Below are 24,842 nucleotides of genomic sequence, written 5' to 3'. Positions count from 1 at the left end.
ACAAACTGTATTTAATGAAGATTAAAATTTTACATGATTTAATATTTCATTGGTTATTTTAGTTAGAAATCGGTCATAAGTCAGATTATTTTATAGTAAACATTTTAAGTGTTAAGTATTGTACATTTACAATTAAGTTAGATATTAAAATTTTTAAATATTTATTTTAATGATTTTTTTAAAAATTTTTAATATCACGATGACAATAAGTTATCAGTTGTTATTAAAAATAGTCTGTTTTAAATTTCCTATCCGTACTTAGCTTACTTTATTCAGTTAAGAAAGTAATAATTTTAATTATATATCTGAAAAATAAAATTCCAGAATTAAAAACAGATCTGAGTAATTTTAAATTCGAAAAGGATTTCCATTAACTATTAGTATTGTGAAAGAATACAAAATTTAGTAACAAATTAGTTTCAATAAAAGCAGTATATATTACTTGCCACTAACTGTCATTGTGTTATTTGTATGAATATAACACGGTGCTTGAAGATGAGGGAAACACTAAATATTATTTACCATAATTATTTTAAAGGTAAGCTATATTCCGTGGATTCTGAGTTAGTACACAAATTAAAAATGTTCATGTTGTATTTCGATCCAAGATTTACAGGTATAGTATAAAGCCTATAGTATTTACTTTTTACTTTTCAAGCCTGGGATGCATCACTCCTCCGATGATTGACAGCGGACCCCCGCTGAGGAACCCCGCCTACACGCACGTGCCATCTACTACGATACTAGCATCTCATTGGACCAGAAAGCAGTTCGTCTGTCCGTTCTTTATATTCATCCAATAAGAGAGAAGTTCACTCAGCCAGTGACGGCATAGCACACCAGGTGAGCCCGGCCAGTCGACTCTCAGCTAGACGAATGGGGAGCATTCGGTGAGGACGTCCGTACGCCTTGCTCCGCTGGCATGACGCAGACTTTAAGTAGTGCGATTATGGAACATGGGTTCGGTAAACGTAGTCAAGCCCTACGTCTGGTCGAGCTACCAGGAGGCCACGGTCACCCGGCTCTAGGTCCCAGCCAGGGGTTCCCCTTCAACACGCCGGCAGTCCACCACCGCGGGGGTCAAGAACACCATCAGTCGTCAGACATGTTGAACCCCTTCATGGACACTAGTGCCCACATGGGTGCCATCAAGTTAAGTCCTTCGCACGCTATGGCTGGTGAAGCTGCCGCCGTGGCAGCTGCGGCAGCCCATTCTCAGACTAACCACCAATTCGGGGGACAACCACCCAACGGGTACGGGGTACCTCATTCTCACGTAAGCCATCATAGTCATGTGGGTGGTTACGCCACTAGAGATTTTCTCATCCGTCGGGATCATATGCCTTCGCTATCGAGTACCTTGGCAACGCACGATTCTTTGACAACAAATAGTCCAGCTCATCATGGAATGTTTGTGTCGTCGTCTCATCACACGGCAGACATTTTCTCGGGTCTCGAACATCCTCACCACACGGGACATGTCAACGGTCAAGTTCGACTGTCGCTCGGAACCGATATGTATGGCAGGCCTGATACCTTTAATCAAATGGGAGCTCCGCGTTCCGACCATCACTTGACGGGCACTTACGGAGCTGTCAACGTAGGACATGTCCCACATCATCATAGCTCGGGAGCCTTCTTTCGTTACATGAGGCAACCTATTAAGCAGGAAATGACATGTTTGTGGGTGGACCAAGATCAACCAAGTCCTAAGAAACCGTGTAGTAAAACGTTTAATTCCATGCACGAAATTGTGACTCACATTACCGTCGAACACGTCGGTGGACCTGAGTGTACTAATCATGCTTGTTTTTGGCAGGATTGTATTAGGAATGGTAGGCCTTTCAAAGCGAAATACAAACTGGTAAATCATATCAGAGTTCATACCGGAGAAAAGCCGTTTCCGTGCCCTTTCCCAGGCTGCGGAAAAGTATTTGCGAGAAGCGAAAATCTTAAAATTCACAAAAGGACTCACACAGGTAAGATGTATACAAGTTATGTACTAATTTTGCTTTTAATACACACACAAGTAGCTAATAAAGATTATCATGCTAATCATTCCAACTACTAAAATTTTATTGCATATTAAACTAATATATAAGAAGAGATCAAAAACTATTTAATATGTGTAATCCAACTTTATCGTAGCATAATAATTCCAAGACACGTATTTTTCTACAGCAAGAGAAAACGAAAATTTGGGTCTTAGAAATTAATTCCAATGTCATATTTAGTAAAACGGTAGAATGTTGTAAAGCAGTGCAGGTGGTGTGGGGAATGATTTATCTGATTGTGTGGTTTAACAACGCAATCGGACTTGTAGAACAAACCCTGTTTGTGGCCTAGGAACCCATTAAAAGCAGATTACGGCCTCTAGGGAGCTGTCAGGTAGATAGGGCCACCCAATGATGGTTGTTATTAGACGAGTCCCGAGGGATCGAGAGCAGTTTGTCACTTGATACATGGGTCAGGTGTGGTGACTTTTCGCCCCTTCTTCCAAGGGTCAAGAAACTGACCTATCTGGTTCGTTGGTGTCTTGTTAGAGTAATTATGAACTTCAGCAATACAAAATTTGTTTTTTCCCCTCTGAAGAAGTAGAATAAACTAATTTAGTACAGATTAAAGTTTATAAATGATACTATCACACTTTCTGATCACTCAGAGTTCTTTTTATTACTATCCATTAAAATGGCAGACTTTAAGTATGTAACATTTAAGAACATAATATACTGTACTGTACAGTACATATATACTTGTATTATTTTAGTATTATTTATGTAAATTTTAAAAACTATTAATTTACTAAAAAAAATGTTTGAAATCTATTTATTTTTAAAAAGTTATGCTTACACTAATCGAAAACGGCGGTAATTTCATTTAATGGGAGGTTCTACTTTAATTTTCTGTGAGTTGCTGATCTTATCAGTCTGATATAATCTCACTGTATAGATCAGTGATACCTGGATACAGTTTGTAAACATCGAAAATGGATAATTGCTGGTTTTAATGACGATAATACAATGTTTACAAAGTGTATCAATGTATCGCTTGTCCATTAAACAGATAAGATCAATAATAATCTCAAAAAATTGAACAGTTAATGATTTCAAGTTTACAGGAACTTGATCCATTGAAATCATATTTAAGTGAAAAATACAATTATACAAAATGATGATAATTTTTATAATCAATTTTAAATATTTATGTAAATGCTGTATATAACTTGAAAATCCTCTTAAAATCTTATACTTTTTAATTATTAATCAGCACCATAAAAATTTTGAAAATTCAATAGACTATTTGGTAATTTTATACTTGTCTTCTTGTAATGTGCTTGTTTACATTTCTTCCTTTGGTAAAAAGGACCTGTGAGGTAAAAACCATTGTTTACTTGTTATGTGTAAGTGAAAACAAATATTCATGAAGTTAACTATGTGAAGCAATACAATATTTATTAATTTATGTTTAATAAGATTTAACTGACAAAAATTTCCACTGGGAATTTTTTATATAATTTGTATACAAATTTCATAAAAATTTTTAATATAAAAATTAATAAATAAATTAGCATCATTTAATGATGCTAATTTATAATCATTACATTTAATGCTTTATCTCTGGCGCTGATTTGTCAAATTGTATTTCTTATACTTTATAACAGTATAGATCTAATAATATATACATTTCAATTTTTTCGAGGTTATTTCAAAGTTTTCAGATCTTTCTTTCGTAAAATTTAGGCTAAACTGAAGGAAAAAAAAATTGTTTAGCATATCAAAAACTATGATGATAATGTTTGTCTCCCTTTCACTTTTTCCCTTTGGGGTGTTTAACATTTGAATAGCAGTAATTGTACGTAATTTATTAATATATACAATATTGCGGGAGTTAATCTAGATACTTTACTATTATATATCAGCATATCCACATATTCATCAAAATTGATGTTCTATTTAATATTAATCTTTTACCAGACTGATCCTTCTATATTAAACATGACTATTTTTGCTGTTTATCTACGAGAATCAGAAGCTTGAACATACTTTTACATGTATTTATATTTTTCTCAATATATATTGAAATATTCTACCTCAGATACATTTTCTTACAGTATATTATGATTTCATTTGATGTAAGATAGTTATAAAATAGAAATTTTCATAAGTAATAATAATAATTCGGAAGAATATATTTCTCAAATTTATTTATTTAGTGATAAACAACTGGATTTATTATTGTATTTATTCTTTTTTTATAACTATTTTAAAAACAATTAAAAATATTTGGATTTTAAGTAGATGATGAACGAAAGAAATAGTTTAGCGTTCAGTAGATCATCTGTTTTACGCCCCCAGAAATTTTTTAATGCACTAAATCGTATTAAAGTTGTTCTAATATGTTATACACGATGCACAGGTCAACAGTAGTTAAGTTCGTACTGCTGAACTGGTTAGACTGAAGTAGTGGGAGGCCTGGTTCAAGGTCAGTCTGGTCGTAAATAGGAAGCTTTCTAAAACTGTTGAACACTAACAGAACGCTATTGGAAACAATTTGCAGAATTAGCACCTTTTACGAATCTTACAAAAGGGGGCAATTGTTGGCTAACTCTTAAAAATAAAAGTATAACTAAGCTATTTGATTTTGTTTCTTGGTGCGAAGGTTATGCTCTGCAGAGTGGAATTAGTTGTCTTCAGCACCAAGGTCGAATCATTACACGCTAATCAATTACCAGAATGCCATGCTACCAAATATCGGAGCCATACTGTCTGCACTTACAACTTCAATGTCGAGAAGTATTTCTGAATGAGTGGACTGAGTAAGTGGAATGAAAAAAAGTGGCAGTTACTTCCTGACTTTCTTGTTTTGGTTAATTGTTTAGAGGTAACATCCACTATTAAGAATTACTTGAATTATTTATCTGAATTGATATATTTTGTATATAAAAGTTTTAAACATAACAGAAGTTTTCTATAGAAATGAGTATTGTAATGCTTTATATTACATTGAAGTTCAGACTAGTTCGACTAAGTAGCTTACAAGTACTGTATTTTTAGGCATTATGGGTTTTGTACACAAGAATCTTTTGGTTCTATAAGAACAGGAAATTATTCTTCGCTAAGGACACTTCTGCGGCAAAGAACATCAAAATGTCTGCTTCATACAAAGAGCTGGCTCCGGCCTCCTAGCAAAATAAGTAGCAATTTTTTTAATCATACAATGCATTCACTCAACCTCGTTTAATGCTATATTGTAGGATTGAGGAACATCCTCAAAGCGATGTTAAAATATATATTCATAATTCTACTTTATTCAACTATTGCAAAGAAAATACGACTGATTAGTCAATGTCCTTCTATTATGATGATTTCTCTTGTTGAAAAATACAACACTAACACCGGTATTAATTTCGTTTTTCAATATTTATATCTAATAAATAATTTTACTTATATAAATGATCATATACATATATTATATTAAATATATTAATCAAAGATTAATCTTATAATCGTATATTTTTACCAATTTCAAATAAAGTGAACGAAAACTCTTTACAAGATTTTATTAGTAAAAGATTATATTTTAACAAAAATAATAAAAGAAGTTATTGGCCAATTCAAAATTTTTCATGAAACCTTCATATTTCCATAAAGTTTATAATTTTAAAGTATTTCTATATTAAAGTTTACAAATATATTAGCTTAAGAGTTCTATATTTCTAACTTTAATAAAAAAATTTTTCCTCAACAATAAGAAAACAAAATTATCTTCATGTCGAAATGGGTTTCTTTTAGAATAGTTCAGTTAACTGTATGAGGGCCAACCACAGCAGTCATAACCGATCAATGATTGAAAGCAGCTATTATCGCTGAAGCAGAAAATTGTGATAAATTTTAGTTCAATTTCTATATCAAATAAGAGTGTATTAATAGAATAAATAGTTGTTTTCTATTATTTTATAGTAGTAATTTTTAAATTTTTTAAAATCTTTTAATACAGATCTTTTGAAAATAAATTAATCTATTTAGTCTTGTTAGCCTTACGACACTTTTTTTCATCTTTTTATCAAATCTGAAGTCATATAATTTCTGATTCTAATCAGACAGTTTCTTTTATAATTTAACTTCTTAAATGTTGATGATCATAGTATAAATTAAAAGGTGTTTTCTTTTAATGTTTTCTACCGGTAAACAAGTTTTGCTTTAACAATAAGTTTTTGGAATTATTCTTAGTCTAACATACTGAAAAATTTCGAAAACCATTTTATTTAACGGCAACTTTACCATCTGAAAGAAAAATTAATAATGTATTATAAAACCCTACAGCTAAAAGCAATATCACGGCTAGGAGTATAAACGATAACATTCAATACCATAAATGGGATATAGCACAATCTACTAGCTTATCGTAAAGAAAGATCATTATTAGAAAGGGTTTGATCCAGTTGTGGTAGAGAAGCAAAGAATACTAAATACCTTAGTAAGAAATTTCATTCCTTATCACGTTTGATAAAGTAGTCTAAACAGAATAAAGTTGGAGCACGCATCTAATTTACTCTTTATTGCTTCGGAACGAATTAATACTCCACGTACTAAAACTGGATTTATTCATCAATAGACTCTTAAAACTCGGGGTTAATTTATGTTTAGGTACCTCCAAATTATCGATTATCCAACAAATTACACATTATGTTCTGAAGAGGATAAAATATTCTCAAGTGCAACGCTCGCTATACCGAACCAGTTCTATTTGTCCCATACGATATTCCTTTCTTAAGTTTTATCTCTAACTAGAACTGGTTAGATTATACCTATTTTATGTAGAAATAGTCATACATATTCACATCTCGTATGTTATAGCAGGTGTGTCTAAAAGATTTCTTACAAACAAGATAGATAAAACGGAAGTAAAGATTTTTTTTTCTGTTTGTAAATAGCTTTGTTTCCTTCGCCATTTTGTACGATTCTAATCTTATTTAGAAAAAAATATTATTCGGAATTAGTTTCTGGTAACTTATTTCTAACTCATTTATAAAATTTTTATATTAATCATAACGTTTATCTTGATACTGTATAAAATATAAACTTTTAGATTTGTATTTAAGAGGAAAAGATGACACTAAAATGTTCATCAATTCTTTAGACAGCCAAACATAAATATTTATTAATTTAAATTTTGTTATACGCATTTTGTAACAACAAAATATATTGTTCTTTAGAATTAAATAGATCTAATTTTATTATATTTGAAGTTAAGTTTAAAAACTATTAAAAAACAGAAGAGTTGTATATACATTTAAAGATAAAATTCTGTGTACGTATTTACAAATGGATCATTGCCAACACTGTTATTGTCCATACTAAATCATTTGTTTATAAAATAAAACAGCAGTGATAAACTTATCTCAAAAAAAATTAAAATGTTTTTTTAAATATTATTTAATACAGATTTTTGTATTTAAAAAACTTTTCAGATTATATAAAAAAACCAATGAAATATGTCTTTTTTCATATATTGCAAAAAATTACTAAATAAATTCAAATTAAATAAATAAGTTAATTTCATTTGCTAACGTCAACTTTTAAGTAGAATAAGTAGAATTTACTTTGGAAAATACATAAATTATTTCTTACAATTGGTGTTTTACACTAAATTTATTCCTGCTTTTTGTTAATTTAAAAATTAATTAATTAATTTTAGTAAATAAAGTCTGATATAACTTTTTAAATAAAGATTTTAACTTTTGAAATTTTAGATTTCATAAAAAAATTTTATTCTGAAATATTAATATTAATAGCATTAAAAATATGTAGGATTATTCATATCCGAGTGTAATTTTCTACAATGTACAGTACTTTTTTGTCTTACAGGCATTAAAATACATTCAATTTGAAATTATTATATTTAGTGTTTAGGCTATATGAATTTAAGGATTTAATTTTTATAACGTATTTTTATAAAGGAAATTTTATAGAAATATATATATATATATATAAGTTTTTGAAAATTTATTCAAGTGGTATCAGTGTATTAAGCTTTAATAATAATTTAGTAATAGAAATTAATTCATAATAACAATACACTTTGGCGTGTGTGTGTGTGTGTGTGTATATATATAAATAAATACCGTATTTTACGGACTATAAGACGCATTTTTTTCTTCGAAAAATTGCCTCCAAAATTCAGGTGCGTTTTATAGTCCGTAGCATCTTATAGGTATTTTTTAAAAAAAATGCTTAAAAATGCTTAAAAATTAAAGTGCGTCTTATAGTCCGTAAAATACGGTATATATATATATATATGGTTTAATATAAATTATAAATTTTACATTAAACCTATATATATATATATATATATATAATATGGCATAAATGCAAGAACATAAATGTCATTTTACGGATAATAATACTAAATTGAAACTTTTCATATATTGAAATGAAATATTTTGTCTTCTCTAGATTGTTTTAACATTATCTCTTGTATAGCTTCAATATTAGTTTATTAGTAACGTTAAATAAATCTGCTTAAAAAAAAATAACTTAAACAGAATTTATGCAAATATATGACCACGATTAAATAAATATATATTTAAATATATTCTATACCACGTTGCTTTAATAATATATTAATGTAATATTTATTTTCCAATAAATAAATTTTTCCTCGAATTTTTATTTATATTTTTCGTTCTACATAAATTTACATATTTATTTATTACAGATTATGAATAATGAATTGGACTTAAATTTTAAAAAAATAAGTAAATAATATGGTTAGTTTTTTATTATTTCTCTAACTTTAGAAATGAAAACTGATCTCTTAGGACATTTTCAGAATGTTCGAATAAAATTTAGCTATTAACTGGAATGAAAATAATAATAATCTGTCTTTTAATTGTATACCTGTTTCTAAAATAAACAAAAACATTTGATATTAGAGATGTAGACAAACAGGCGAAAAGATACTTTGTTGTATGTTGTCAACAAGAAACTCTGGATTTTAATTTTTAATGTGTAAATTTTTGTAAATGTAGTGTTAGTCAATAATATCCAGAAAATATCTAAATTTCTAGAAATATTTTCTATGTAGATTATAGATTTATCGCTTATTAAGTTAATTTTTAAAAAGAAAATGTAAAGACCTAAACCTAACTGTTAGATTCTAGAAATAAATCAGGCAGTAATGAAATTTATCTTGGTTTAATCTTTCCTCAAGCAACTTAGTTTGGTTAATTTTATTTAATTGTAACAAGGAAAAATTATATCTAATAATAATCAACTAAAGTTGGATTAATCGTGTATTAATTAGCCCGAAAGTAAACAACGCATTTAACCTAAAGGTAAGCAGTTGATTTGAATATATCTATTTATATAATAATAATAAAATATTATGCGAAATAGTTGACTTAACTTAATAATTACTATGTACAGGTAATAAGTGAATTTTTAAAGGTAATTTTAAGTATCAATGATTAATATCTTTCTGCTAGAATTGCGATTTAAGATTAGTCACTAATCTTTCCTCTATTCCATTGCTCGATATAAACTGTTTAACCAGCGGTTTTCTTAATGAAATTATACTTTAAGAACCACTTTATTGATTTCTGGCTTAAAAAGATGTTCTCAACTTATTGCTTAACGAAATGAGTTAAAAATTCATATGTAAATATTTTATCAGCGATTCTTTCTCACGGATATCTTCTTTTTGAACAATAATAATCAGTTTGTTTGTTAATGGAATATTTTGTTTATTCAGAAGTTTTCTCTGAAATAACTTTTTCAACTATTCAGAAAAATCATATATAGTGAGATGCATTCATTGGAACAATTTATCTAATGCTTGAACTTTTCAATTTATTAATAACTTACTATAAGGCAACTAGTGAGCTAACAATATTTATAATTACCTAGTTTTTGTGTCAGAAATAAAATTAATGAATTCTAAATAATATCTCGTACATATTACGATGGTTTGAAGAATAAAGTGGTTTCCAGTGATGACATTTTTCGCCTAGTAATTCATTTTATGAAGTTCTTTGATGTTGGCGAAAAATAATGGCATTTTATTAGACTATATGTATACGGCTTTTCTAATGTTACACGGTAAAAATCTCGAAAAAAGTCAATTTCTGATAAATAATATTGTACAAGAAGTGAAAACCAAGTCAGGCTTTTGTAGTATTTTGTTGCATAAAATATTTTAAAAATCTTTTTTGAACCATTGTTTTAATTTTATCAGATTACTGCTTAGATTTTTAGGAAATTCGTTCGGATAGCGTTACCGTTTAAAACAGATTAGTTACCAGTCAATATTTATATCAAGCAATGAAATATGTCGAAAATACAGTGTTTTTTAACCAGAAATTCTTAATATGTGGTTCTTAAATCCTAATTTTTAATTGTTTTATTCTTCATTTGACTTATTAACAAGAGTTTAGGGAAAACTTATGCTTCATTACATATAATGTAACTGTTACTAGCGTAACATAAATGTAATGATTATGTTACACGTAACAAAAAAATACCATTATGCACGAACTATTGCAATTTATGATTAAAATAGAAAGAAATTAATCAAGAATATTAATGAAATGACAAATAGAAGTTTATAGTCTTTCGAAAATACTCTTAATACGCGCTTAATCTTTCATTACACCAAGCAATAATTTAATTATAAATTGTAATTGTAATTTATAGTGATTTGTACTCAAAAATAAATTGATCGTTTAACTAAAACCGTTAATTTTCGAATAAATCTAGTAATAGGCCTACGCATTTAGAAGTGTATTAAGCAGGCTTATTATTATATCAATTTTATGAAATATTTATATATGTATTTAGAACACCTAATATTTCTATATATGTATATATACCATAAATAAAACACTATACAAATCTAATTTATTCGTGTTAAAATTATTTTATTAATTTACGAAATTAAGATCAATCTTTTGTTATTAATTTTGTTAATCTTAAGTTTCTACTGGCGTATTGGTTCAATTTCCACTTCAAACGTGGATACTGTTATCGATTTTGAACCGAAATTATTCTTATCGGGAGGGGGAGAACCTGTAGCTATTAATGAATGCGACATTGCTCATCATCGATTTAAATTTATTATTAATAAACCATTTGAAGTTTAAGTATTATTTCTTATTGATGCTGAATTAACATATTTGATATAACTCGAACTTGTTCTCCTCTTATTGTATTATACAATATTGTTATTATGTCGCAACGTGTTAACGATAACACTTCCAGAATGATTATTCATAAAAATCAACACCATCATTCTGTTTCATTCTAAATAGTTTGTTTGTTAAAGTATATTTCAGTTTTTCAACTATATTGCATTAAACATGGCATGAAAATATCAGTTTTTAAACTGAAAAATGCTGGTTATATGCTGTAAGGAGATATAGGCGAATTTATTTCAGAAATTTTTCTTTCGTTATTAAACCAGTTATTTATCTTAATGGTTTTTGAATTGATTTTCGGGGTGATGGGACGGTGCAAAATCTAAATTATTATTAATTTTTACATTTATTACGATTTAAATCTATAATGTACTGCAAAAAGCTAAATTCAGATTTTTATTTCTAATATTTTATAACTATAAAGCAGTTATTAAATGGTATAATTTTGATATATAAATAGTATTACTTTATGCAATTTAAACTTATTAATACTATTAAACTTATTAATACTAAACCATTCAGAAAAACTTTCATGAAGTTTTAATGAATGTAAATCTTTTTAAAACATTTTTGTTCCTTGAACAGTTTTTGTACTAAATATTAACTTGTGTTTAAGAATTAAATTTGAATAGTAAATTCTGCAGCATTAGCGACTAAGAGACACATTCGATCTTAGTTTTCTTAAATTTTATGGATAATTCAGAGTTGCATTCTTTCCGATTTTTCATCTATAATTGATGTTAATGCAGAAAATTAAGTTTGATGATATAATTTACAAGAAGTAAAAATGTAGAAAACGTTTTAAAAAGCAGTCTAGACCAAATCAATTTTTAGGTACGTTCATTGAAACAAAAATTTTTTTTATATGCAAGTAGACAAATTTTTTTATCTATATATTTGTAAAATTTTAATCGTAATATTACTAAAAGGTATCTGCTAGAGTTCCTCTTTCCAAAGCCGTTTGCTAATAAGTCCAGTTGTGGGTTCCGGAAGACGTAACTTGGTTCCATTGATTATTAGAAAACGGCTTTGGAAAGAGAAACCTTAGTGGATACAATTGGCAATGTTACGATTAAAATATTTATTTAGCCGCCCACAAAAAAGATTATCTCTTTTATCGTCTTTTTCTGTATATTTGTTTCTTTGAGAGATTTTTGTACCGCCTAATCTGAACTACAAACAATTTTTAACTCTATAATTAAGATTTTCTACTAATAAATCTTACAGTACTCCACTATAACGCAATCTAACTAATAATATTATTAAAAGGTTTAATTTTTCTACAATTAAAATGAGTCTTAATTTTTAGAAATTGATATTTTAAAAAATGTTTTTATGTATAAAAATTTATGTGCGTGTGAAGTTTTACATGTATATACGGTAAAAAGTTACGGTTTTTAAAATATATATATATATTAATATTTTGACATCACAAATACCTTATAATTCCAATTATTTCTGATGTCAGAATATAAAAATACTTTTAAAAAAATCATTTCTATTTTTAAATAAAACGTTGTGATAATCCAAAAACTTGTAATACTGTGTCTTTACTGTATTATTGATCTTTCCTTATTACTAAAAAGTATTGCCTAGTTCTGTTAATATAAAAAGTGCAAATAAAAATGTAAATTAATAAGTTTTCTATAAATTCAATTTAGTTGAAAATAGACACATACAAAATATAAGTATGTGTCTATGTAATACAGAATATAATATACAATAACTTCAAACTATGACTTGTAGGCCTACATGGTAATCTATTCATAATTTTCAATTAAATGAGAGACATTAAAACAATATCATCTCGACGATCCGCAGTTTTGTCTGTCCTGTACGTAAAGAAAATACATTTTCTTTATGTACAGGATTTAATAACTCTGTACATAAAGAATCTGATTTTCGCCGGATCAGTTTAGTATAATAATAAAAGTTTTTATATAAAAAATAAATTATTTTGAATATTTCTAGCATAAATTTCAACTAAAACAAGTTAAAAATATAAGTCAGTAATTTACAAAATCATTTATATACATTATTTTGTGTATAATAAACAGTACAGCAATTGACGGTAAAATGAGTACAGGTTTCAAGTTTGATGCCAATGTTGTGTCGAAAAACAAACAATACTCCGTATAAAATATTTGTTGAGTAATTAATTGAAAATATTTATTGCAAACTAACTTACGATTTAAATTATTCGATGCATTATATTACGATAAAATAACTTAATTGTATTACACAAACTCTTAGTTTATATAAATTATCACCACATTTTATTTCTACTACAAATTATGCGCTGTTATGAAAAGAATATTTTGTGAAATTTTTAAAGTTTTGCCTATAACGAATACATCACAGCTTTAATGAATATCCTATCCTTTAATCCAAGGTTTAGCATTCGGAAATGTTTGCATTTATCGTTTATTAATGAGTTAATTGTTCGTTGCTTGTGCGAAGCGGTTAAATTTTGTTCAGAAACTTTGTTAAATGGGTGTGAAATTGTTTAATTATTACTGATTCACTCTAATTTATCCTGTAACAATTTGCGTGAGCCTTCAATCAGCATTGAATGTAGGTAATTAAGTTAAATATATTATCAATAAAGTTTACTATTCCCGTGTTTAGCGTTGTAGACTTCTTTTTATGATAGCGTTTCGCACTTTCGTGATATTGAAAAAATAAAATGTACTTAAAAATTTATATTTCTGGTCGATAAATGATGATTTGTTTCAATCGGTAAGTTTATATCAATTCGAAAAAGGCCAGTTGAGTTGATATAACGTGCAGATTTTTCTAATTGATTGTAAATAACATTCGCTGACAATCTTCTGGCTTACGAAACTGCGGCTTCTTTCTATTGATCCTAGATACAGAACTACTGACATTTTTGATATTCCTCCCTTTTCATTGTTTTAGCATTGTACTAATGACAGTGGCTCAAAAATTTATATTTTTCAAAATTTAGACACAAATTTTAAATTTAAATCTATAGGCCTGCTAAAAGAAACGAACATATCGCTAATAATTATAATAGGAATATGGAAATCTATCATTTTAAATGAAACGACTAGCAATTACAGTGTAATATGGTTTACAAACGATAGATTTAGTCGTCTTGTCTCTGGAGAAATTTCTTTTTTGGAGTTTTTTGCTTCAGCAATAATATGATTATGATAATATTGCTCCATATTATGATGCATGATAAATAAGGAGGACAAGGTTTATCCTAGTTGATTCATCAGAGAAGGTTTATTTAATCCGTTTCTATGTCTCGATGATAAAACTCCTAACCTACGAATTAACATCTTCAATATTAAATTAGCCCTTCTTTATATAGATAACTTAATAATAATATAAACGATGAGAGATATTTTGAGTGACGTTTACGATTAAAAGAAAAATAATTTTGATAATGCTCAAACTAAAATCTTTATATATTAATCAACCTATGTTGAATTTGTTAGCAGTTAAGCATACTTTGTGATTTTTTTTTTTCAAATTAATTTAATAAAAAGCTTTATAGAAAAGGGTTTAAAATACCTCGTATATTTTAATCTTACGCGTATTAATATTTATGCAAGTAACATATGCTTCTAACAAATAATCCGATCAATAATAAAATGAGGTAATGAGCGTTTAAATTTCAAAAATAATCCTGTTTATATCAATTCATGTAGTGCTTTTCTTCTGCTACTTTGATGTTTTGGATAATGGAACGGCCTAATAATAATTTTCATTTAGAGGTGAACAGCAATTTTTGTTTTCTAGTGACACTTTTATTGCTATAACAAACTTTATTAAGGTTTTTCGGGATTAAGAAACAAAACAGGAATTAAATAGATGATTGTTAATGGTTAAGAGAATCGAATTATACTACTAGGATTGGCGAAGAACAATCTACGATCAAATTATGATCCTTTAATCCAATTAAAAGAAAAATGATAGTGTAGAAAATGGTTCTTCAAAAATTTCGTTCGCCTTTTTTAAACAAATCGTTTAACTCCAGGGAACATTAGTTATTTGAATAAATTAGCTAGAAGGCGACGAAGTATATGTGATTGTACAGTATATTTCGTCGATGCACTTCAGGTGTCGGTCGAACTTTTCGCAATGACCTATTTAGAGTTTAATCTGAGATGATATGCTGTCATGTCAAATTAATTTCTATGATTACTAATCGTTAAAATCAAGAAACGCAAAAAGTAGTTATTTATGTTGCGTTAATGTTAGTCAAATCCGGAACTTAGTTTTACAAGGCCTATTTAAAACTTTAGTACTATAGAGTTTTATTTGGACTCCTTATAGAAGAATTCACACGGAACTGTTGCCTCTTGCAAACTCGTTCTGTGGCCAAAGCGGAAGAACTTTACCAGTTCAAGATTATTTATCGAGTTAAGAGCCAATTTCATCTAAATAAATAAATGGTGCCCTATTATGCAAATGAATCATAAAAACTCTAGGACAATTTTAGATACAATACGAAGAGTTAACATGATCTTAAAGAGATTATTATTAGATAGAATGGAAATTTCCGAAACGTTAGCTTGGTGTTTTATAAAATTTAATTCGAACAATATAAATTCTGGATTTTCTATCAGTTCTTAATAGATTTATGAAACAAATTAAGAAGTTCGGAAGAAATCTTCGGGTCAGAAACTTTACTCTAGACTAGCTAGCTGACTTAATGGGTTAATCTTCTATAGTTGAGCCGTTGACGGCGTGGAATGTAGGACTGGCCTCAGGCAAATTTGCTTGTTCTCTTCTGTTAACACCTCCATCCTTCGCGTCGCCTAGTTCACGAACAGGCGAGAGAAAGGAACCGAGTAGATTTATCGAGCGTGACCGTGACGTCATTGCTAATTTTTGGTCATTTGTCTGAGGTTCGAAAAAACTCGTGATGATTATCCGACGTTTTTACAACGGGCAAAATTAATTTACTTCCCATAACGTTACAACAATTTCTTTAAGATATATAATATATATATATATAATATATATATATAATTAATTTTATAAATAAATTTTATTTCTAAATATATATTATAAAAAAATTTCGAGACGGATGCCAGATTGTAAAGGTTTCGTTCAAGCTTAATGTTAACTTCGCAGAACCGCTTTTAGCTGGAGGGTATCGCTTTGTTGAAAAGACATTTTTCTTGGAAGATTCCAAATTATGTTTCCGTTATCTAATTGTGTGATTATGCGAAAGTGATTTCTGTTACTCGGTTAATAATTCTAAAAAAAAGAGAGTTTATGTCAAGCAGACAAGACAATTTAGCGAACTGCTAACAGGGCATTTTTCTAAACTAACTACAGACTTAGAACTTTCCCCCATGTTATAAATATTTTAAGATTACCTTTTTACGACTTAGCGCACGATTGATTAATTTATAAAATAAATACTATTAAATATATATGTCTATAACTCTTCAGTTTATACATCTTAATTTAAAATTATATATATAAATTTTTAAAGTTTGTCATTTAAAGATTTACTGTTGACTGTTTAAAATATTGCATAATTTCATTCCAACACAATAGACAGGCAACGTCTTCTGAAGGCGAACAGGCCTACTGTACCTGTTAACCCCAATTACAAACAACAAAGACTCGATAATAGTTCTCGGACTTAACTAATAAAATTAGTCTGGTTGATTTACTGTGACGTTTTATTTATTGACTTGTCGGTCACAAAGATAATACTCGTATCAATAAGTAGGAATAACGAAGTGGTTAATGATACCTACTTTTTAAGTCTTTCTGCTAGAGGCTATTTAAAAGGTCTCTAAGTATGAAAACAGTATTCTGTTTGTATATAACTTCCTCAATAAAATAATAATAAAATAGCACTTTTACTCGAAATAAAAATATTTTCATTATGCAGATGAGTGCCTCACGCTACTATAGCGATAATCCAACACCGCAAACTGCGTACGAAATGAATACAAAACAGATGTCAGTTTGCTCGGTTACTTTTATCCAGATGTCATCGAAACCAATGTAAATGGAGAGTATATTGTGAGTGGAATAAATAGATGTAGCATGAATCTTGTGCACAGTTCTCTGACCCTACAAAATGCAGGTGGTAGGGTGGAGGGTACAGATTGGGTGTGATTGACAGGTTGAGGTTAACTGAACTTACCAACATGCAGTGATACAGAGGGAGGGGTTAGTCCTGAAGCATTGCATTGATTGGAATCGTGGGTCATTTATGCCAACATTCTTGGAAGTATACGGTATAATGTCGAATTATAAGAGATATGGTTCTCTGACTGCTACAAAGCGTCCCAATACAGTTATAAACCAAATTAGTTACGTCGTAATTTTAAAATGAAGTACTCTAAATCGATTCTGAAGTATGTTAAAGTTTTATAAAACAAAACTTTCATTTCAGGTTTTGTTTATTTGGTTTATACAATTTTTTAAAATTTTGATTTTTAGTGTCTTTGCTTACAATTGATACTAAATCCAGTTTTATTAACATCTTGTTTTAATTACACTATTACAAATAATAAAATACTTAAATTTCTGATCACATTGCTATCTTATTAATTATCCTTACCTTATAGTTCAGATCTATTTTTAATCGTAATGTTCTTTTAATTTAACTTCACTTTTTTCCCTGATTCTATTAACTGTTTATTCTATGAAATACTAACTAATAAGAAATTAACGAGAAAAAAATATTTTTTTCCGTAATTTATTATTAAATTCTAGAATTAAAACGGAAACTTGAAACTATCTCATTTATCAAATATTTCGCTACATAATAAACTCATCTCATATAATACTTTTAAGAAAAGTAAAGGAAGAAAATAATTTAATATTAGTTTTATAAAAATATGTTTAAAATTTCTGTTACAAATTAATTAAATATTAGTCATAAAGACGTCTATAAATTTTCCTGTTATTTACATATTAGGCCTTTTTACGAAGGTGAAAAACCTCATTTAATATTAAAATAAAGAGCTTACTGAAATACTACGTGAAACTTCCCCGTAAGGCTCATAAAAAAGTGTAATTAGGTAGGTTTTAAAATAATTTGCAAATATATATTCAACTCGTAATTAGGACGAAATTATGCAAACGAAAAAGGCATAACTTTAGAACGGATGTTTTTCAAGCTCAGTTTAAATTACGAGGTCGAAAATAAGAGGCTATGCAACCTAAATTAAATATATCTGTACTTTTCAAAGAACTGCAGGCAGAAAACGTTTAAAATTAAGTAGATATTAAAAAAATATTATTATTAATAAGCTAAAAAGTCGACTTGTCTTTAATTCGGTTATAAAAATATTCTTATTAGCGAGCAGTTTTAAGAAACGACCTTAACGTCACTCAAACCGACTCCACAAAAACTGGCGCCCGTAACAGTATACCATCAATACGCACTATCAAAAAGAATCGAGGATAATTATCGGCCATTATAAGATCAAACTCTTTAATAAAGTTAAATCTTAATCCAATCACGTATTCGTCTCAAAAGCTTTTGTTCAGGAACAAAGTAGAGTGCGTATTAAATATTTACTTAATGTCGAAACAGCTTTGTCACGGTCGGCCATTATTCAAACACTCTTAAGAAATATCGGAGAATGCACACGGCTTTTATATGGAGTCGAAGCAACAATGGGGTCGGAGTGCCACCAAATAATACCGGGGAACCCGATACAAAGGATTACTGTGTTTGCTCTGAACGACACTTAGGGAAACACGAAAGGATGTTCACTGTCATAACGTAAAACAACCGCTAGTTAGGCCACGTGATTTATAACGCTGGCTGGACAAAGTGAAGTTTAAGACTGTCGTAAAGCACAGCCGATTGTGACGCTCCGAGATTTATAGACGCCGCTCCCTGTCGAGGTTTCTGCGCCCGCGGGAACTGCTCTTCCCCTTCGCCATACCTATCACGTGGCTGACTTAATTAATTAATTTGACTATAAATAAATTTAGAAGGCCATCGAGAGCCCTTCTTCCACTTAACTACCGTTACGAAATACAGTTAAGTATCGTCAGACCGCGTATCGACTCTCGCCCCGTCTCCCTAAAGTAGATTGTAAAAAGGGTAGAGGATAAACGCATTAGTTACTATTGTCAAACATGTTACGCTGTAATCTAAATGATATATTTGCGATTTTCTCAATAAGTTAAAAAAAACAACGCTAGCGTAACGTTTACTACACGCGTAACGTTAACAAAAGTATCGGTAAAGTGCTGTAGTAACGGAAAGGCCTAAGTCATTCGTATGTATCGATTATGATCAGTGTTAACGCGAGGGTCTCCGCTTGATATTTCCATCAGTTATGTTAAATGATTAATGTCCTAAAAAAAGACAACCGCATTTATCATCGTCATTTAATAAGTGTGGCGAGGATTAATAACAATACGAAAGTTCAAATAGAGCACGAACTTACACTTTCGTGCCCTTGCGCTGATAATCTTTAGGATTAACAATCATGGATGTACAGTACTGTACTGTACAGTGAGGAAAATAGCGTAAAAACCTATTTATCAATTCTCGGCACGGTTTTATAATTAGAACTCCGGGTCAAGATCTTCGTTAATTGCCATTTTCGTTGTGGCCTACTTGATTTTGCAAGCTAAAAATTTTTCGTAAAGAACACGAATTTTATGCTAAATCTGTAATTTATCTTTCTGGTGAAATTATCTATTTTAAGTCTCTTTAGTTCTTTTTAATAAAACTTCATATCGAGTTTTAGCAATAAATTGCCTCATCTCTGAGGTCAAATTATGGAAATTCTTAAATTTAATGGGAATTTTGAGTATACATAAAAATTGGTGACCTATTTGAACTGTACAATTATGCACTATAATTGTTTTTTAATTGGCCTATTTTATTTCGCAGTTTTGCCATTATTAAAATATTTCGAAAGATTTCTTTTTCGGAAGAGTTCAATGTTTCGAAATCACTCGATAAAAATAGTTTCTGCTTTATCTTAAGCTCCATTAATATATGTATTTTTGCACGGTGGAGTTTAATTAACACCCTTTAATTCACCAGCGGTAACAATAGTAGTTAATGTGAGTTGACGAACAAAAGACATTTTTTTTCGTCCTTTTTTCGGTATCGTTTCTGTCTGAAACCATCGACCGAAGATATTTTCTATCACAAGCAAGCACTTTAATGTCACTAACGACTGAAAAATAACCTCGATCAATCTTGGAAAAGAAATTTTGTTCTGCTAAAAAAAAAAGAGAGAAAAGAAATATGAAAGTGATAACTATTAAATAGAATATCGAACACGCTTTTCTCAAACTGTTTACAACTGACAATTTTTAATTCAAGAATTTCTTTCGTTAAATTCGTAATGTCTTTGTTATTTTCTGAAGATTCTTTTCTTGTCATAAGAGATATTTTCTTGTAGTGAAGGTGTTTACTTCGATGTCAAATTGTAGTCGATGTCACTGGGGACACATTGGCTCTGCGGGATTGCTTATCCCTTAATTGCTCTCATATCGGCATCCTTTTTTCAAAAGAAACATTTAAAGGATTCACGCGCTTCCGGAATTTATTAAAGGGTTATCACTTAGCTTATCTTTTCTCAGTTTTATCTCTCAAGGTAAATCTTATTTGTCAAAATCATTTGAGTTCTTTACTAAGTAGGCTATTATCTCCCAGAAGAATTCTATATTGAATTTTGGTACTTGCTCACGAAAGATCAGGAAAAATCATTTAAGAGCTGCAAGTACTTCACTCCATTAACATAATATTAAAAACAAACGTTTTTACTTAAAACTTTATAGATTGGACTCTATTAGTTTGTCGGGTTTGTTTGACAGTTTTAGTAGAAATTAGTGATAATCACATTCGAGCTATGTATATAATAGCATTGTGCATTGATACATAGAATGACATTTCATCTCCAGGCTAATTTCTACTGGGATTGTTAGACTAAGCATTGTTTCAGTTTGTCGGGCTGTTTATTAAGTTTTAAGTAGAAATTTTTGTTTTGACGATACATTAGTAAAGCACTAAAATGGTTTTTCCGATTCTTCGGGAGAAACTTCTATAATTTAATTCTAGTACTTCTACTGAGAAATGATTTCTAGCAAAAAATTCAAAGAATTTGAACTATATTATTTCTAAACTTTGAATTTCAAAATGCTTTGTAATTATTACAGGCCTTCTATAAATCATATAGTATATGATAGGATACGTCCGAAATTTTTCTTTATATTTGGTTCAAACTCTTAACATATTAATGTGGTATATTCTATATTGTTATAACCACATTTATTTGGAAATAGGAGACTAAAAGATATATAAATATATAAGTTCTAAAGTAATTTTTCCCTTTAACTCAAAATTTAGATATAAAATATTTTAAAATCATATTCGAGCTATGTATATAATAGCATTGTGCATATTTTGCTTTAAAGGAAAATATTATAAACCAAATAAATAAATATTTAAGATAATAGTATTTAATATACTGTCCATTATAGAATAAATTTAAATAATTTATCCTTCCATTTATTTTCTTTCGATTAACATTTCATGTAATTGTTAAAGGAACAAAATAACTTCAGACTTCGTTTGAAATCATAAATTGCAATTAGGAAGTTACTACAAACATATTATTTTAAATCAAAGAAATACTAATGCCGTCTTTCGATATTTGAAATGAATCTTTTCTTCGAATGTGTTGAATTTGTCTTAAGCCATTAAGTTACAAATAATAATAAAATCTTACGTCTGAAACGTAAACTGCTTAAAATTCTTTCAAAGTACTAATGAAGACAAATGATTGCGAGATAGAGCAACACAAACGTTGGTTTAGAATTTTTCATTCTCCTCTTTAGTTGGAAACCTCCCAATACTGCTTAATGATTCTTAATTCTTCTGTCGAGAAGCAAAAGAACAATGACTTTTCGTGCTAAAAAGATTTTGTTTGCATTTCTACGCCCACGAGACATTATAATTGATTTATTTCTATTTTTGAATATTTACAGATCTGAACGAGAGTTTTTAAAATCCTTAGCTTCAAATATTTTTTTTCTAGAATACTAAATTATTCTCAACATTAGAAGTTTTGTTTCTTGAACTAAACAGGTGCAAATAAAAAGGGTTTAAATCGGATTCGATGATAACTCATCGCGTTTTAATTCGGTTATAAGAGGTTTATCTTTTGTGCTTTTGTGGTTGGGTCACAGGACTAATCTTATCTATCAATAATTCATAGAATACAGGAAATGGATTTGCCTTACATTCAATAGATGAGAATATAATTAGATTGAACTTATACTCCTGAAAGAGACATGAAAGAAAAGAAGTGCACTTCCCACGAAGCGGGGGAGGAGGAGGAAAATCCAGGGTTTTGACAGCTGCACAACCCCAATCCTACAAGGGGAAGAACCAAGCCCTCTACTCTCGAACGCCCCGCCCCGAGAAGCTTAGGTAAACTACGAGGGATGGGCGTAAGTCCATCCAACATCTGCTTTCTACAACAGACCGTGTAATGTAGAATAATGGGAGCTTCTGTGCACAACCAACTATTTTGTTTCTGACTGTGGGAATCCGCACGCATTCTCGCTAATATTAAATGCCCTGCTCCTCAGGTACCATCATCGCTATGCTCTCCGTTTAGCCTAGCAATAAAATCTCCCCAAATGCATGGATACCCGTTTTTCCTCTAGGAGAAGTAAAGCCACTGCATAGCTCTCGCGCTATTTAGCGAGTTAAAATAAAGGTTGAAGACCATTCAAGAAAATATATCCGTAAATTTTTTAAATATCTTGCATTCGAGTTAGTATATAATTTTCGTGACTAGCCTAAGAGCCTGTAAGAAAACTGACCGAAAAAAGAAAAGTATTTTCTTGATATCAACATTTTATGTAAATTATTGAATTCTTTTTTCTCTTGCAAACAAATTAACAAGAAAATTTTAAAAATAATATTGAGAATAAATAGAATAAAAATTAAGAATAACTCTTTCTGTTTCAGGAGAGAAGCCCTTTAAATGCGAGTTCGAAGGTTGCGACAGGAGGTTTGCTAATAGCTCAGACAGGAAGAAACATTCACACGTCCACACAAGTGACAAACCTTATAACTGTAAAATTCGTGGTTGTGACAAAAGTTACACTCATCCCAGTTCTCTAAGGAAGCATATGAAGGTTCACGGAAAATCTCCTCCGCCGCCGGGCTCGACTCCCGGACCCGTAGGAAGTAGCGCCAGTAGCACGGGTTCGGGTTACGAGAGTGACGGCGGTACGGGTTCGAACATTGGAAGAGTTCAACAGGTCAACCCAGCGGTCGGGCCGGCCTCTGTAGCACTGACTTTAACTGGCCACCATCCTGCTTTGGCGGGAGCCGGACACCACCCCACGAACCTGAGCGAGTGGTACGTATGTCAGTCGTCGGCAGGGATGCCCACTCCACCCAGCAACGAACACTCGCCCGTAGGAGGACTTATACCCCATCCGCTACATTCTGTTACCACCGCTTATTAGGAAAGTGTGTACATAATCGAGCAACGTGGAGACTGGGTAAATGCCCCGTGAACCGTTCTGGTCGGAGATAGAGAGGAGTGTGTTGATAAGGGACCAGAGGGGCGTTGCCGAAGCGCGGCAGACTGCATCCCGGAGCTGCTATAGTCCGTCCTGTATTGATCCCGAAAGACGGGAGGGACATTCCCGCACCCGTGCGGGTCACTCTGTACAAACAATAAATGATGCGAACCCATTGCGTCGATGATATTGTAACATATCTGGGGCTTTCCAGAACCTGTAAAAGTTTTTAAATTAATTGTAGGTAAATCCCGACTGGGTCTGAACGACCTTCATTAAATAAAATACGTACAATATTGTGTGTTGTTGTTGACATTAAATAGAATTTTGTGTTTTTATTTTATTTATCTCACTACATTACCTTTTTACAATGTTATCAAAACTTCGGTCTACGATTTCTCTAAGCAAATTTAACATTAGTTAGAATTAAATTGATATTGATCTTAAACGATTATGCGTGTTTTTGTAAATAGTTCTCACTTGCTATTGAAATTGTCTGAGGATAGAAAGGAGAGGAGAGTAACGGAAGAGAGTAAAAACCAAATGTAGAAGCAATTAATTGTAACGGTAATTAAACACAGACTGATGTTAAGTATTCATGACAGTCGCACTCTACAATCGGTGTTGTCCGTCTGGATTGCAAATCTTCCACCCCCGCCCATCCCTTGTTTCAGTTCTTCACTTTGATCTGTTCGAATTACAGAATGAATCGTCCTTTTTTCGCGAATCGAAGGCGTCAAGTTTCTTATCGCAACTCCTTTCCTTTTCTCATTATGCAATGACAGTCCATTAGTCACTTTGCAGTTTCGAAAGTTAGAACATTTTCCGAAATTGATACCATAACAGTACGAAACAGAACAAGGGAGGACTCGAATAACCATGCATTCTAATCCTATCTCTTTTTACCATTCAGTCTCTGATCGGTATTAGAACCTTTCCAGTAATCTTATTTTTTTAAAAACAGTTTTCATATAGTAATGGCGTTTATGCTGAATATATTCTAATAAATAGTAACAAATTTCATACATTAGGTATTCGAATTTATCTAGACCTCACACATCTTTCTAATGGTAGATACAAAAATGGCATAAGAGATAAGATATACTTCAGAAGATTAAGA

General features: G+C 30.2%; 1 protein-coding gene across 2 annotated transcripts; it reads left to right on the top strand.

Annotated features, from left to right (window-relative positions):
- The first annotated feature begins 452 nt into the window (after window positions 1–452).
- LOC136973251 (zinc finger protein ZIC 4-like) lies at window positions 453–24,047 on the top strand. Of its 2 annotated transcripts, XM_067267962.1 has the most exons (3): window positions 453–538; window positions 659–1,979; window positions 23,160–24,047. In XM_067267962.1, exons 2-3 carry the CDS (start codon window positions 923–925, stop codon window positions 23,663–23,665), a joined length of 1,563 nt encoding a protein of 520 aa, XP_067124063.1. In that variant the 5' UTR covers window positions 453–538; window positions 659–922; the 3' UTR covers window positions 23,666–24,047. The 2 variants fall into 2 exon arrangements, with proteins under 2 accessions (XP_067124063.1, XP_067124064.1); XM_067267963.1 differs by lacking the exon at window positions 453–538 and having other exon boundaries at window positions 657–1,979.
- The last annotated feature ends 795 nt before the right edge of the window (window positions 24,048–24,842 follow it).

This window comes from Centruroides vittatus, unplaced genomic scaffold (assembly GCF_030686945.1).
Source record: "Centruroides vittatus isolate TY-2023 unplaced genomic scaffold, ASM3068694v2 contig_3125, whole genome shotgun sequence".
Taxonomy (NCBI): domain Eukaryota; kingdom Metazoa; phylum Arthropoda; class Arachnida; order Scorpiones; family Buthidae; genus Centruroides; species Centruroides vittatus.
This window is presented reverse-complemented; position numbering and strand designations above follow the sequence as displayed.